The 16,311-nt window shown below is 41.9% G+C and overlaps 1 protein-coding gene across 1 annotated transcript in view; it reads right to left on the reverse strand.

The window, feature by feature from the left end:
* The window catches only part of ubr3 (ubiquitin protein ligase E3 component n-recognin 3), a gene marked incomplete in the record, with an annotated part of 53,260 nt that overhangs the window by 16,392 nt on the left and 20,557 nt on the right, over positions 1-16,311 (reverse strand). The window contains 6 exon segments of the mRNA XM_014001352.1: positions 2,774-2,859; positions 4,997-5,133; positions 5,234-5,434; positions 8,252-8,362; positions 8,549-8,682; positions 9,074-9,223. Coding sequence (XP_013856806.1) covers positions 2,774-2,859; positions 4,997-5,133; positions 5,234-5,434; positions 8,252-8,362; positions 8,549-8,682; positions 9,074-9,223 — 819 coding nt within the window.

Below are 16,311 nucleotides of genomic sequence, written 5' to 3' on the forward strand. Positions count from 1 at the left end.
ACACACACACACACACACACACACACACACACACACACACACACACACACACCAAATGGGCCTGTCTTCATCCGATTGGTCGGTCGCTCCACTCTTACCAGCAAATAACTTTATAGCAACTAAAGGGAGGAAGATATGGCAACAAGGGCTGTTTTTATTTATGCGAATGTTGGTTCAAAATGTAAAACACACTGGAGTGCTTATTACAAGACTTTGAGCCATCTGAAAACAATAACCTAATGACAACCTTTCCTAAAGGCTATAAGTTTGTACAATGATGCCGCACACTATTAAATATGTAATGGTTCAATGTGCCGTTTGCCCTCAGACTAATGGGAAGCCTTTTAAATTTAACCAGTTGTTAGCAGATAATCATAACAAAAATCATGACTCAACAGCGCAGCACTCCATCAGCTAATTAATGTACTGAGGATTACATGGTGGGTTAAAAAAAGCAACACTAACAGTCCCATTAATCTGCCTAAATACACCCACTCATGTGTTTTTCTGCTTCTAGTGCCACAAAAGTCTTACAACCATGGTCAACTTTATGTTTGTTTCWTTCATCCACATATTAATGCATCAACTTGATGCAATGTAAAACTTTATAAATACCATAAATGTACATATTTAAATGCCACAAATGCAATTGGTTTCCTCTGGGGTCGGCTTGGTTGGTATGAAAATATTAATTCAGAAGACAAAAGGAAGAGTGTGTGTGTTAAAGGGATCCCTGATTAGTTGTAACATTAGACTTTATTTGTTAAAGGGGCAATATCATGTAAAATCAACTTTTGAGTTTTATATCATGTTATAATGTTACACTCTCATAAATACATGCCCAAAGCCTTGCTTTGACTCATTCATGCATGTTTGAGAAATCCTGCAGCGTTTTTAGGCAGCCATGCTAAGGAGCAAAACGACAGGTGGGGACCAGAAACACCCCTGGGACGTGTCTTTAAGCCAAACTTCCTCATCACGGACCACATCTCCCCAGCCCCCACTCCACCCATGACTCCTGCAGGCTCTCGGCAGTAACAGAGCAAAAGTGAAAGTGAAACTTAAGCTGTCTGCTGAGATCCACTACTTCACACTCAGTGAAGCTCTTTTAAGATTCGAACTACATTTGAGGAAATGTATTTTCAGATGCCAAGTAAACTGGTCTTGGCGGAGGTTTGCACTCTCCGAGTGCTTCTAGTTTAAAAGAGTCACTTGTCAGATATTGTCCAAGATTAACCTTCAGGGTGGACAAAGCTCACTAGCAGCCTCAGACTGATGACCTATCCACATCATCATTTACCCAGAATGCTTTGCATGTCAATAAAATGGCAACGTTTGTGTAATATATTTTTTAACTTTTAGTTTAAAAATTATAAAACCTAAACAGCCTACAGTATTTTTACAGTTAAATTATATGTTTATCAGATAAAGTCTAATGTTATGACTAATCATGGATCCCTTTAAACTTTTGGTATTTTTTCCCCCAAGACGAGCGCTCCTTGCTGCAGACGAAGAACTAACCCTGGGAAATACCTACAAACTTTGCTGGCACAAATACTGGGTAAAAGGATGCCGCAGCATGGATACAACCATGGTAAAAGTCAGATTAGTTAGAAATGTAAAACCCCAAAATGACATAGTTGACCGTATTGTGATCCGTTTGACATTATAAGAGGTAAGAGCCATTCTGTGGCTCAGACTGAATGAGAGGCAGCATCAGAGCATCTATACGCATGTACTGTAAACTCACTGTTTACTCACCGTTTCTACTTTAATTAATAATTATTTATCACTCCACAGACCATCCCCTCCCCTGGTAATAGTGTATACCACAGTATTTTCTAAAGGTTATACCGCAGTATGAAAACGATCGATACCACCCAACTGGGGGCATAAAATCAAAAACCGGCCAAAATATGAAACTCAGGGTTTTAAATACTAAAAATAGAGCTGTCATTCCAACATATAGCAAACCTGTACTTTTGAGGTCATCAAGATTAGCCTTTAAACTCCCCTCAGATTAGCAGCCCCATTTCCCACAACTTTAATATTTGGAGTTAGAAGAGAAAAGCTATTTGAAAGCTGGACTCTCTAGAATTGATTGAGCTCATACCAAGGGAATTGTTTCTGTAGTCAATTGTAACCTCATTGGTTTATCACACAAGCGCCTATAGGGAAGCAGAATTAGGAGCCCCGTGGGCTTTCAGTTAGCAAATGTCTGCCTTTTCCTTTAAATCCATTTCCCTAAGAAGAATGAACACTAATGCACTGCAACTGAGTAAATTTGGCTGTCAGCACAGCTACACGGTTAATGTAGCTCAAAAATGGCAAACCTCCAGTGTGAAATCTCTTTTCAGCCATTCAAGGATGACAGACCATTTCACTGCAGCAACCAGGACTTTGTAAAAAAATAAAACATAAATAGGAAATGGGGATCATTTTTCAGTTAACTCATTAGATTCACCTTCTTCCATAAAGCCTGCATTTTATAATTACAAATTAATTTAAATGTCTGATTTATTTTAATTAGTTAACAAGTAATGTAAATATGTATCATTTCCCTTGAGATTCAGCAAAAAACACACAATCCATTTGTCTAAGACCTCGTCACCTGTCACATAAACTAAAAACTGTACTTCAGCTATTTGTCTTTTTCATTTACTATTGCTAATCCCAAAAGATCGCTTGCGACAACATCTACCATCCCTGTGGACAGCTAATCATCTGTTTCATTTTTTTAAATGGAAAAACAGTGTAAAGAGTAATTACTCACTCAGACATGAGCGTTTAGCAGCCGCACTGGCACCGCCAGAGCACAAGTTTCCTCCTCGATGCACCAGTTCCAGCTCCAAGTTGGTCCTGAGGTGACAGAATCATCAGCAGTTAGAGGAGTGAAACTGGAGCGTYATCTCTGCATTTTTAAACAGAATGATGACGACGCAGATCTTTGGATAGTCGATAAACATTTACTATTAAATACAATTAAAAAAAAACCACTTCTGATATTTCAGGTGTTGACTCTGCTGATTTATGTAGCTCTTATGTAACTAATGTTTAACTGTAATATGTTATTTCATGTTTTTTTAAGTCACGATGTTGTGCAGAGTAGGCACTCTGGTTCCAAAAAAACCCAACACGGTGTGAAGGAAAATTACATCGTCACACATGTATTTAAGTTTTGAATGTATTTTACTTATGTTTCTTTCTTGTTTTACTTTTAAATGTATTGTATGCTTACTGTCATGATATACTCTGAATCATTTCAAATGATGTTGTAAGCTTCCGGTAGAGCACCTTAAAAGCGACATTTCTTGTTGTTCCAGCTTAAACCTCACACACAAACACCCGTAGTTTCTGCACAACTGGATTGCAGAACTATTTGTTTTGTTATTATTGGAATGTGAACAYGTAAGAGACGATGAAATAGGAAGTATAACTGCATTCTAAGGTGTTTTCCCTCTGTTTAAGAACCACAGAACAAGTTTTARCTGAAACTATTGCTGCTCAGATAAAGAACCACTTTTTGTATGGCAGAAATTACCAGTTTTGGGACTGGTTTCTGCTAAAGGTATAAAACATGCTTCACTGGGGCTGTGTCCCCAGACTCAACTTGTATTGCTGTATGCATGTTGACTMTCATTTTATTGCAATAAAATTACCCAGAGACCATTGTAGTGAAGAACTTTTTTGATCATGTATTTCTGCATTTTGTTTAACAGACATGGAAAAGTTGTTTTTCCACCACAATGGCAGCTCTTGTAAAACAGGATCTCATGGCTTTACAACAACAAAAGGAGGAAGCTGTAAGATACTTGTGTGTCAAACAATTTACTACTTATTAGACATGTTCTGTAGGACTAATTTAGTAAGAATAAGAAATAGATTACAGTTTTTTTCCAAACAAAAAAGCATTTATAACTATAGTTTATGYAGAATCTTTGATGTGCATTTCCTGTGAATTAGAGAAAAAAAAACAGTATATCTTATCTGTAATTCTGCAATAAAAATGAGAGAAAAACAAACACACTCACATACAAAGATGGTAAAACAGATAAGTATTGCTAAAAATGGGACTGATCTAGGCCTGTTTTATTCTACCTCTGGCCATTTCTTCCTACAGGCTAGAGAGGAGGAGCCCAATCCTTGAGTTTCCAGGGAGAAAAAGCAATTTCACATAGATAATGCAACCATGGTGAAGCTCCATCTGGCTTTTGCTGATAAGAGCACCCGTGTGACAGAAGAATTTTCCACTCCTTGTGCAATTTGCGCTGTTCATTGAACTTCAGAGAGCCAACAGGCATCCAGACACTCTTAGGGGATCATTCGGTTTAGGGTGGAGGGCTGAAGGGACTACAGCATTGGGTGGGCAAGAGGTCTGAATGATTACGCTACAAAATTTTGGAAAGGAGGTGATGTGGATTCAGAGACCTGAAGGTGATGGATGGGGGTAGTCATTTCTTTTACCTGTGACCAGTTTGTTAACAAGATAGAAATACTTCAGAAAAGACTGTGTAATTTTTGATTTGGTGTCTGTTTGGTGTTGTTATGTAGCTAAAGAGTGACATTCAATTAAATAGGAAACTCTTAAAGCATAGTTATGGAAGCTGCTGATTCATTTTCATTCATCACCATTATTTTTACTAAATATGCATCTGCATCAGTGAATAAACCAACAAAAATAACACAAGAAAATGTATAAATAAAACTCCAGCAAAAGTGGAAATTGCAAGTTCAGGAATGTTTTCCAAATAAGCTCAAAAAGGTAATTTGAAAGTAAAACATCCACAGGAAGCAAACTTGCATAAAGATTATGACAACTGATTTTACATCAGATGCCCAGAAATATACATTTACAGCCACATTAGCACTGTCCTGCAAAACACCTTTAAGATTTTATGAATACACATTATAAACTAGACAGAACAAAGTGCTATAAGTAATGGGGCACCTGTGCCACAGACCCATTCTGTAACATTTTCAATGAATGCACTCTTACCTCGCCACTGAATACATGAAGAGGAAGTCGTTGTCAGGGGAACCTGGGTTCTTGCCATAGTCCATGTATTTTTTCTGCGTGGTGTTCTTGATGTCTTTAATCACCAACTCCATCTCTTTACTCAAGTTGGACTCAGTCTTAAAAAACAAGAAAAATATTCTGATATGTCGGATCCTGAGTAGACATATCAAAATTTCATTTAAAACAATGAATATTGTGCTTCACTATCAAACTTACTGGAAAGAGACCAAGTTTCTCCTGTAGCTCCTCCACCTCTTTAACAAGTACAGTTGTCGTTTTGTTTGTGGGTGTGCGCCATGTGTTGGCTTCTGTACCACGACCGGGGCGACATGGAAGGACACTATTGGCGAATTGTCGGCACAGTGGGCATGTAAATTCACCCTTGTCAACAGAGAAACCCTGGAGGACCTGGTCATTCTGCGGAGAACAAAGGCATTATTAGTCTAATCTCAGAACTTTGGAGAGACAACTAAATCTTTTAAAAGGATCCCCGATTAGTTGTAACATGAGAATTTATTTGATAAACATATATTTTAACTGTAAAATAAAGACTGTAAAAATACTGTAGGCTGTTTAGTTTTGTAAATTTGTAAAAATATATTTTAACACAGATGGAGCCATTTTATTTACACACAAAGCATTCTGGGTGAATGATGAAGTAGATAGGTCCTCGGTGTGAGTGAGCTGAAGATTAACCCTGAAGGTTAAGCTTGGACAATATTTGATGATTGGCTCTTTTAAATGAAACCAGAGAGCGTTGACAGAGAGGAGAAGGTAGAAACGACTCAGCCTGTAACTGAAAATATAGATGGAGGACAACAGAGCTGCTTCATGGAAGAAGAACCTCAGCTTAGCCTGTTAGCCTTTGBGCTAGCGCYGACGCTATATTGCCTTATATGTATTAGCTCAGCGCTAGCACAAAAAACAAGCTAAAATGAGGTCCTCCATCCATATTTTCAGTTACAGGCTGAGTCATTTTTGTGTTCCCCTCTCTGTCATGTGTATGGAGGATCTCAGTGACGAGGAGAATGTGTAGCGCTGAGCTAATACATATATATGGTGATAGCRTCGGGRCTAACRCTWAAGCTAACAGGCTARGCTGAGGTTCTTCTTCCATGAAGCAGCTCTGTTGTCCTCCATCTATATTTTCAGTTACAGGCTGAGTCATTTCTACCTTCTCTCTGTCAACGCTCTCTGGTTTCATTACTTCCACCAAGGGCGAGGTAATGTTTTCGGTCGTGTATGTCTGTCTGTCTGTCTGTCGTTCTGTCTGTCTGTCGGTCTGTCTGTCTGTCGTTCTGTCTGTCTGTCTGTCTGTCTGTCTGTCGTTCTGTCTGTGGACAACATTACTCAAAAACCTGTGGACGGATTGTCACAACATTTTTACCACGTGGGTACTGGGCCAAGGAACACACCTTAAAATTTTGGTGACGTTCCAGATCATGACGCGGATACAGGAATTTTTTTTCTTTTAACACTCTAAGTTCGGCAAAGCTGTGATGCTTTCATAGGGCTTCTGTAAAAAACAGTGAGCTGGATTGGACAGCACAGACTTCAAACTTTATAAAAGTAATGTTAAAACCACATTTAATGATGAATAATTTTTGCCATAATATGTGCATTTACAGAACGTTTTGTGACCAGGAAGTGCGTGACTGCACCATGAAACCTATTTTTCCCATTTCCTCAAACACACCACATTTCCGAAGCAACCAATCAAAACAGTTTCTCACTACTAGGCTTGTAAACAGAGAGCTGCTGGGCCTCAAAGTTTGGAGACGGGGGGAGCCAGGAAGCACTTTATGAAGAGAGTCAAACCATTACAAACTCATACAAGGGGATAAAACAGATGTTTTACATGGTGAAACGTGACTGATGAAAACTTAAGAGCTTAATCCCACACCAGTTTGACGATGAATAACGTCGGGTGATGAGTCTGACTTTTTTTTTCACATTTGACTCCACCGAAAAGAAATTCCRTGCATACTGCCTACTTAAATGTTCGCTCTGTCAGAACTTATTCGGCAAATGTGTTTCCATCTCTGCTTTTGCACATTAACTGTTACAGGATGGTGGAAATTGGTCTTGGCGGAGGTTTGCACTGTCCGAGTGCTTCTAGTTTAAAAGAGTCAATTGTCAGATATTGTCCAAGACTAACCTTTAGGGTGGGTATAGCTCGCTAGCAGCCTTGAACCAAGGAACTATCCACATGATCATTTACCCAGAATGCTTTGCATGTAAATAAAATGGCCCCATCTGTGTAATATATTTTTAAACTTTTAGTTTAAAAATAATAACTAAACAGCCTACATTATTTTTACAGTCTTTATTTTACAGTTAAAATATGTGTTCATCAAATAAAGTCTAATATTACAACTAATCGGGGATCCCTTTAAAAATAAGTGTAAACATGTTCATGACTGATTAATTCCCAAAAACTGATTCAATAATCAATACATATACTGTCTACAATGGTAAAAACATGTTTATACGTAAGCCATCACATCGAAACGAGGATTAAGTCTAAAAATGGTGTTTGGAAAAATAGGCAAATAGTGTTTTGATTAAAAAGTTTGCAAAAACTGTACTATGTCAAAGTATAATAAATAAATGCCTTATCAACAATGTATGACTTGAAGGAACTGTCTGAAATACAATCGTAAAACAAAATTCTGAAGCACTTTTTTGAACAGTAGCAACAAAAACCTGATTTTGAGCAAAAATGCCTTAAAATTTTGAGATTTTCTCTGTGAGCTAGAGATGTTTGTTTCTTTCCAGATGGAAAATCTCAATATTCAAATACTATTTCAAGTTTCCTCTTTACAATGACATTAAAAATTTCTCATTAAAATTACACAAAATTAGGATTCAGACCAAGTATTTTTGTATTATTGTAACCAACAAGACAAATTAAATCATAAATCTGGATCCACATTTGACATCAGAATGAGCCAGGTATCAAAATGTAGCTTTTAAAGCCAGGAATCTGATAATGTGATGAGATCATTTTGACCAAATTTGACTTAATCCTCATTTCGATATGATGGGTCACATATTTCAAAGCTTAAATAATGTCACAAATTTAGTCCTGTTGTGATTATTAAAAAGGTAAGAAATGCTACATAAGATAAAGCTAAGAAACATGATTTTCATATGTATGCATGTGACTACTAAGTTAAATTATTAATTTATATCCATCAAGTCATCACTTCGTAGGACCAGGTTTTTTCTTACCCGCAGAGACTCCATGTAGGACTTATGGCAATCTATATGCAAAGTGTGTCCACAGGTTTGGACATAGACGCCTCCATCCCAGCCGATTGACAAAGACTGAAGACAAGAGCTCTGCAGAAGTCACAAGACAGAAATCACATACATTAGAGTATACAAATAGATCTTCAAGCATTTACCCTGCAGAACATTTCACTTCTTTTGTGTTGCTGTTTGCTATAACATGAAGACATTTATATCAAAAATGTGTAAAAAACAAAACGTCTCCAATTAATCCCTGAAAATTTGTCCATAACATACGTCTTTGAAGAACTGCTGCATCAGTGTGAGCCTGACGTCATTAGCAACGCCGCATGTGTCTGCAGAGTATATATGCTCTTCATCACTTGTAGGTAAATTTTTAGGTTGTTTACTTTTGCAGCGGTGTCCAAGAACTGAAAAATAAGRACAATCAATAAATTAAATAAATAATCAATGAAGGTAGACAAATTCAATAAAAAACAAAACACTCTGACAATGTTCACATCATGATTTAACGATGATAAAAAGGAAAGATTTACAGTTTCTATAGAGTTCTCAGCAACATCTAAAGCAAGCAGTTAAAATCAATGACTAGATGCTAGAGCAAATTAGTCATTGTTTTTGGTTTGGGGCAAAAAAGGCTGAMAGGTGTCAGAGTGACAATACGTTAGACAAAGCTGAAATCTTATTTTCCCACTCAATTATAAGCTCCAATGTTAATAGCARAAAAAAGTGAGCCTAGTTTTTATTTTATATTTTGCTTGGTAGCAATCAAAAGCATTTCTGTTTGAAAAGGGAAAGTACCTGAAGACGCCTGGAGGAGAACCACTAAGCCTGTGGGTCTCTCCTCAGTGGAGGGTCCACTCTGTCCACAGATGACACAGTCATACAGAACCTCAGACTCCATCACTTCAGTCGATCCTAAATCCATGGCTGCCTCAGTCTCTGGAGATTCTGGCAAACAAATAAATGAGAATTTTTTATTTATTATTCATACAAACATAAAATTAGTAACTTAAAAAATGGCTATAAATAATGTTTAGATACCTAGTGGTGTTATTAACCCCCATCAGAGTAAAGGACCCCCAACACTGAAATAACCAAGATCCCTTATATCACCTCTAAGTGATCTTGGTTCCCTTTCAGTCAATACAGTCGGTACAACACATCATGTATGGGAAACCACGCCCCTGCGTGTCCTGGCTGAAGCCACCTCTAATCACGCCTTTAGGCAGGTGACATGATGACGACAGATGTCAGGCTCCGCCTACACATACTGTATATATATATACACTGTCGCCATCACAGTCACTCCTTAGTTCTATTGCTCTTCACCTCGCTAGAACCCCCACCTCTTCCAACCTAGCTAGTTAGCTGMTGCTAGTTAGCTTTGTTTGTTGTAAGGCTCTTAAAGTTAGCATAAATGCTTTTGTTGGTGTCGGCTGCCGCTGCCTACAGGTAAGTGTGTCCGCCCACGGAGCGCTAGCTTTGAGTAGCCTTTCATTTCAACAAAATAGAATATTTTGTGGTTYGGGATGAGCACAAAATTACCTCAAGGAGCAGAGGTCGTCAGTCGCCCCTGTGGGCGCGGCTTCTTGCTCCATGAGAGGGACCAGCACGAGTCTTGCATGGTCTGTCTGGGGGTCGTTCACACTCAGAGAGCGGAGCCCGAAGCATGTGCGTTTCGCCGCCAGCTTCGTCGCTCAACCCTGGAGGGACGGGTTAAGTCCTTAGAAAAATTGCTGGGAGAAACCGTGGTCTCACGAAAAGACCCACTCTTCTCAGAGTCCAGTAACCCGGTTCCATCCGAGTCTGACGAGGAATATTTGTCGGTCAACGTTCCCGCTTCCACTTGGGCGGACCGAGTAGAGTACAGGAGGGGTTAGCCGTTTATATTGGCTTGGATGTTTATCTGTCGAAAGACAACGAGGAACCCGGCCCGGTCTAGATGCACCGCTGCTGCGGAGGCGGACCAGAAGGACACGTCTTTTCTCTCCTTGTGTCGTCGTGCGATTYAGAAAAAAAACCATCGCGGTTCGCGGGATTTTTCTCCCCACTGAACCGACCGTGGTGAAAAACCGTCTTCCCATGTTCCCAGACTTTGTATTGGAGCTGACGTCCTGCTGGAGCAAACCTCTGTCCACCTGCGTCACAGTACCTGGTTGTGGGCAGTATTACTGTGTAGATTTTCTGCTGCGCAGCTTGAAAAATTTTACAAGGCTCAGGCCACCACTGCTCACGGTCTGAGCTCCATTAGCATGCTCCAGACATACCAAGCTATGTCTCTGGCGGAGCTCGGAGCTCTGGTATCGCCCGAGAGTCCTCTGTTACCTCTCTTTAACGAGGTCAGACTCACAGCGGATTACATTCCACGTGCATCCCGCTGTGCAGCGCTCTCCCTGGGCAGAGGGATGGCTTCAACCGTGGTGGCGCAGAGGCATCTGTGGTTGACGCCCTCTGATGTCCCYGACAGAGACCGAGCTGCATATCTGGATGAACCAGTTATGGCTGCTGGGTTATTTGGTCGGTCTCTCGACATCATTCAGACTAAGTTTGAGCTGAGGGGGAAGCAGGCTGAAGCCCTGCACTGTATTGTCTCCAGATGTGACGCGAGACCGAAGACTAGCACACAGAAGCCGGCTGCTCAGCCACCTCCTGTGAAGAGAGCAGTGCTGCCTGGGAGCCTGAGCACCAAGTCAGTACAGCCTCAGAACCGCGACCAACCTCCCCACCATTCGGCTTGGAGCAAGGGCCCCCCTCTGGGTCTTCTGAAGGGCTCGACGCCTCGGAGGAAGAAGACAGTCCTCCTAGCTGTGGGACTGTCACTTCAGGACCAGGGAGACATGATCGCCTGCTATTGGCTGCTGCCCAAAAGACATCTTGTTTGTTTTGTTCAGGGAACCAGCCCCAAGAGGCACTGCGTTTCCCTCACACAGTCTCCCAAGCACCAGTCCCACCCCACTCAAATAGCGTTTGCACTAAAAGCCCCCAGTTTGGGTGCACTAAATGTTCAAAGCACAACTGTTTCTAACGTTTGTGTAAATGTGTCAAAAGTGACAAAGTATAAACTTTACACAAAAATAAATCAAAAAGCTATGGGCGACAGTCAGGTAATGCTACGCCTCTCTCATACGACAGAGGGCATCAGCACATCGCCAATACAAGTTGGTCACCTAGCGATGCCACTCTCTCTCTGGCGCGCATGCGCACCATCCCCCTGGGTGGAAAGAACTGTTGCCATGGGTTACCGGCTACAGTTTCACATAAGGCCGCCTCCTTTCAGCACCGTGGTAAACACTATTGTTGGGATCAAAGCAGCCGTGGTTTTGAGAAAGGAAATAAACATGTTACTGGCAAAAGGTGCCATATGTGTGGTCCCTGCCTCGGACGTGAACAAAGGTTGGTACAGCCGTTATTTTTTCGTCCSAAAACGACGGGGGCCTTCGTCCGATTCTGGACCTGAGTGTGTTAAACATATTTCTACGAACATACAAGTTCAAAATGCTAACACTCAGGCAACTTCTACATTCCGTCAGCCCGGGCGAATGGTTTGCAACCATCAATTTAACAGACACTTACTTTCATGTAGCGATTCACCCGGACCACAGAAAATWTCTGAGGTTTGCGTTCGAGGGTGTAGCCTACGAATACCTGGTACTGCCATTTGGTCTGTCGCTAGCACCCCGYACCTTTTCAAAGYGTGTGGAAGCAGCGTTAGCTCCTCTCAGGGAGAAGGGAGTCCGCCTGTTAAYGTACCTGGACAACTGGGCACTAATAGCCAGCTCCAAGGAGCAGGCTACAGAGCATCTGTCTCAGGTTCTGTCGCACGTTCAGGCTCTGGGTTTTTCTGTAAATTTTCAGAAAAGCTTATTGACTCTGAGTCAGCAGTTTTCTTTCCTCGGGTTAGAAATATGCTCCTTGTCGGGCAGAACGCGTCTCTCAGAAAACAGAGTAACTGCGTTTCACCGCTGCCTCGCTCAGTTTCAACTGGGACGCAAACTGCATTTTCAGACCGTTTTGCAACTGTTGGGCATGATGGCTTCTATGATCGCAGTAGTACCACTCGGCCTGCTAAAAATGCGCTGGTTTCAGCGCTGGTCCCGTTCTCACGGCTGTGTGCATTATGTCACCGCCACAGAAAGCTAATGATAACTGCCTCATGCATGAGGTCTCTCTGCCCTTGGAGGGAACCCGGCCTGCTGTGCCAACCTCACCGAGGGAGAGTGTCCTTTCGCAAGGTGGTATCCACAGATGCCTCCCTGGTGGGGTGGGGGGGCTCTGTGCGATGGTGCGGCAGTGAGCGGGGTTTGGGCTCTGAAGCAGTCTGGACTCCAAATAAACTGCCTGGAATTGTTAGCGGTTCTGTTAACACTGAAACATTTTTATATAGTTCTGAAGAACCAACATGTTCTGATCAGAACAGACAACACGACTGTAATGTCATCCATAAACAGACAGGGGGAACGCGGTCTCTTCCCCTGTTGGAACTGTCTCACACTCTCTTGCAGTGGTGCAGCGTGCATTTCCTGTCTATCAGGGCCACTCACGTTCCTGGGAGACTGAATCTGGGCCCAGATCTACTCTCCAGGGGCGGACTTCTAGTGAGGGAGTGGAGGCTGCATCCCTCAGTGGTGGACCAGATTGGAATCTGTTTGGCAGGGCAGCAGTGGATCTCTTTGCCACAGGGGCCAACATCCACTATCCTCTGTTCTTTTCCATTGCGGATCAGAATGCCCCACTGGGGGTGGACGCTCTAGCCCACCCATGGCCCAACGTACTGCTGTATGCATTTTCCCCAGTGGAGATGATACTGCCTGTACTGGAGAGGGTGCGCAGACAGGGTCTGTCTCTGCTTCTGGTGGCACCCCATTGGCCAGCGAAATCTTGGTATGCCAAGATAATCAGCCTGCTGGCTGCTCAGCCCTGGTAACTTCCTCTTCGCCTAKATCTCCTCTCTCAGGCAAGGGGGGAGATATTTCACCCACACCCAGAGTTGTGGAGGCTGCACACCTACCTGCTGAAAGGTCCTGCTTGCTAGCCAGRGGCCTTCCCCCGGCAGTGGTGGCAACTATCCAGAATGCAAGAGCGCCCTCCACTAGAGGTTTATATACCTACAAGTGGCACACTTCCGAGCGGTGGTGTGAGGTTAGGCACATTGTCCCGTTTCAGTGCTCTATGATGGCTGTTTTAACATTCCTTCAGGAGCTGCTGGATAAAAGGTCTGATTTTTCCACAATTAAGTCTACTTGGCAGTTATTTCTGCTTTCCATGTGGGTTTTGATGGAGTTACGCCTGGTGCTCATCCTCTAGCAGTGTGTTTTCTGAAGGGGGTCCGTAGGCTGCGGCTAGGGTTGGGCATAAATCATATTGTGTGCAATTAATCTTCAGAAAAACAATCGATTACTTTTTGGCACTTGACGATTAATACAATTAATGCCACCAGGCAGAGTCCACTCGGTCCTCTTCTCCGCTTCAAATATGATGAACATTAAAAAAATTCTGTAATTTATTTATCTGTCAACACAATTTAAAATTAGATTTATAGCCTGAAGTCTGTAATTTTGACACAATTTGTAACAGATTTTTATGGAGAGAAAATCTTCCCCACTAAATTGGCCATGTGACCAGGACATAAGTGTGTCCAGGGACTCCAGGGCATTAATCGTCAAATTAATYGTTATCGGCTAAATACCACAATTAATCGTGATTAATGTTTTGGCCAATATTGCCCAATCCTAGCTGCGGCCTGTTATTAAACCCAGTATCCCTACCTGGGATCTTACTGTGGTGCTTGAGGCTCTCTGTGACCCCCACTTTGAGCCCCTGGAGTCTGTGGATTTGAAGTCCCTTTCATTTAAGGTTGTGTTGCTTCTTGCACCAACAACTGTTAAACAGTTCGGGGATCTCCATGCTCTTTCTGTGAATCCCTCCTGTATTCAGTTTTCACCTGATGGCTCCAAGGTGGTTCTGCATCCAAACTCAGCGTATCTCCCTAAGGTGATAYCYTCTAACTACAGCTCCATGTCTATTGAGCTTTCTAGTTTTTATCCTCCCCCTTTTGCATCTGAGGAGCAGAGGAGGTTACATTCTTTGTGTCCTCTACATGCACTGCGTATTTGCAGTGATCGCACACAGGAGGTGAGGTCATGTGATCAGCTGTTTGCATGTGTTGCTAACCCACTCWGGGGCAGGGCTCGGTCCAGACAGAGACTCTCCCACTGGATTGTGGAGGCTCTCTCTTTAGCTTACAGCAGCAGGGGCCTCCCAGTCCCATCTGGTGTGAGAGCTCACTCCACCAGGGGTGTAGCAGCATCCTGGGCACTATTAAAGGGGTAACTGTGAGTGACATCTGTGCTGCGGCCAGCTGGTCTTCACCGCACACATTTGTTCAGTTTTATCGCTTAGATGTGACAGCCCCTTCGGTGGCTCACTCTGTGCTCTCCGCTGGGTCTGAAGTGCTGCACTAGCATGTTAWTATGACCCAAGCTGCTCTGCGGGGCGTTTATATATGTCCCATACACGATGTGTTGTACCGAGTGTATTGACTGAAAGGGAACGTAATGTTGTGCATATAACTACTGTTCCCTGAAGGAAAGGAACGAGGCACAACACATGGTGGCCCCGCTGCACAGCTGGGCTCGGTGAAGAGCGGTTACCGAACTAAGGAGTGACTGTGATGGCGACAGTATATATATGTGTAGGCGGAGCCTGACATCTGTTGTCATCACGTCACCTGCCTAAAGGCGTGATTAGAGGTGGCTTCAGCCAGGACACGCAGGGGCGTGGTTTCCCATACATGATGTGTTGTACCTCGTTCCTTTCCTTCAGGGAACAGTAGTTATATGCATAACATTTCGTTTTTCAGTGTTTCTACACACAGTCTCTGTGCAGCAATTAGTTAGTGAGTTCGGCTGTTAACCAAATCTTCTCTTCTATGACAAGATGAGAAACTGAAGTAAATAAATTATTTTCATTTTAAGTTTAATTAGAAGAACTATTTTGTAGGATGAGCTCCTGATCTGTTTAGAAATATTTAGAATCAAAACAAGTAAAACATCTGAGAGCTTTCTGGTTGGATAAAAGAGGTGTCCTGAATCAGACAAACCAGAAACATGGAGGGGTTTCTGTGTGTGTGTCCACTGATCACAGTGTGGTCTCCTAGCAATGTACATGGGCACAGTTTGCAACCTCCGTGTTACCTTCTCCCCTGCACATACCTGTGTTTAGGGGACCTCTAACTGTGGTAATAAAAAAGTGCTAACCAAATTAAATATTGAGAAAAAGACGAAAAACATCAGTAAAATGTGATGATGAGAATACTTACATCTAATCATCTAATCCTGGGTTAGAAACTTGCATTAAATCAACGCCACTCTAATCAAACATAAGTACCACTCAATTATTCACAAACTACAGCATGATGCAAGTGTAAAGTGGTTTATTACAAATGTCTAAATCTGATGCATCAAGTATTTAAAGAAAATAAACATTGTTTTAATATAAAAAAATCAAGCACATATTTAAGAGACTCAGTTGTTTACCCAAATTGCAAAGCTGATATATAATAAAGATGATCACATTTTAAAACAGTTTAATAGAAAATTATCATCACTGCTTATCTCAGACTTTTAGACTTAACTGCCTTTTTTAAATCTTTTTTTCCCCTTTGCCTGAATGGCACAGGACAAAAAAAAATTAATTACCGATTTAAAATTAGCTTTAAATGTTAAGGACTGTGTTCAATTTGAGCAGTAAACACTGTGCAGAAATGTCAAGTTGTGTTAGAAATTGATTTATTACTTTTTGAGGGAAAGTGTTCTCAGGAGAGGTCAGTGTGTTCCCGGGGAAATGAAAACTGTTTGAATTAGATGTCAACGCTACAGCTTTAGCCTCAGGCCAGCCAAACACACACAATTCCAATGTGTTCTCATGCTCACACAAACACACACAAACACATACAGTGGTTTGCAAAAGTATTCATACCCCTTGAACTTTTCCATATTTTGTCACATTACAACCACAAACATAAATATATTTCACTG

This window comes from Austrofundulus limnaeus, unplaced genomic scaffold, assembly GCF_001266775.1.
Source record: "Austrofundulus limnaeus strain Quisiro unplaced genomic scaffold, Austrofundulus_limnaeus-1.0 Scaffold9, whole genome shotgun sequence".
Lineage (NCBI taxonomy): Eukaryota > Metazoa > Chordata > Actinopteri > Cyprinodontiformes > Rivulidae > Austrofundulus > Austrofundulus limnaeus.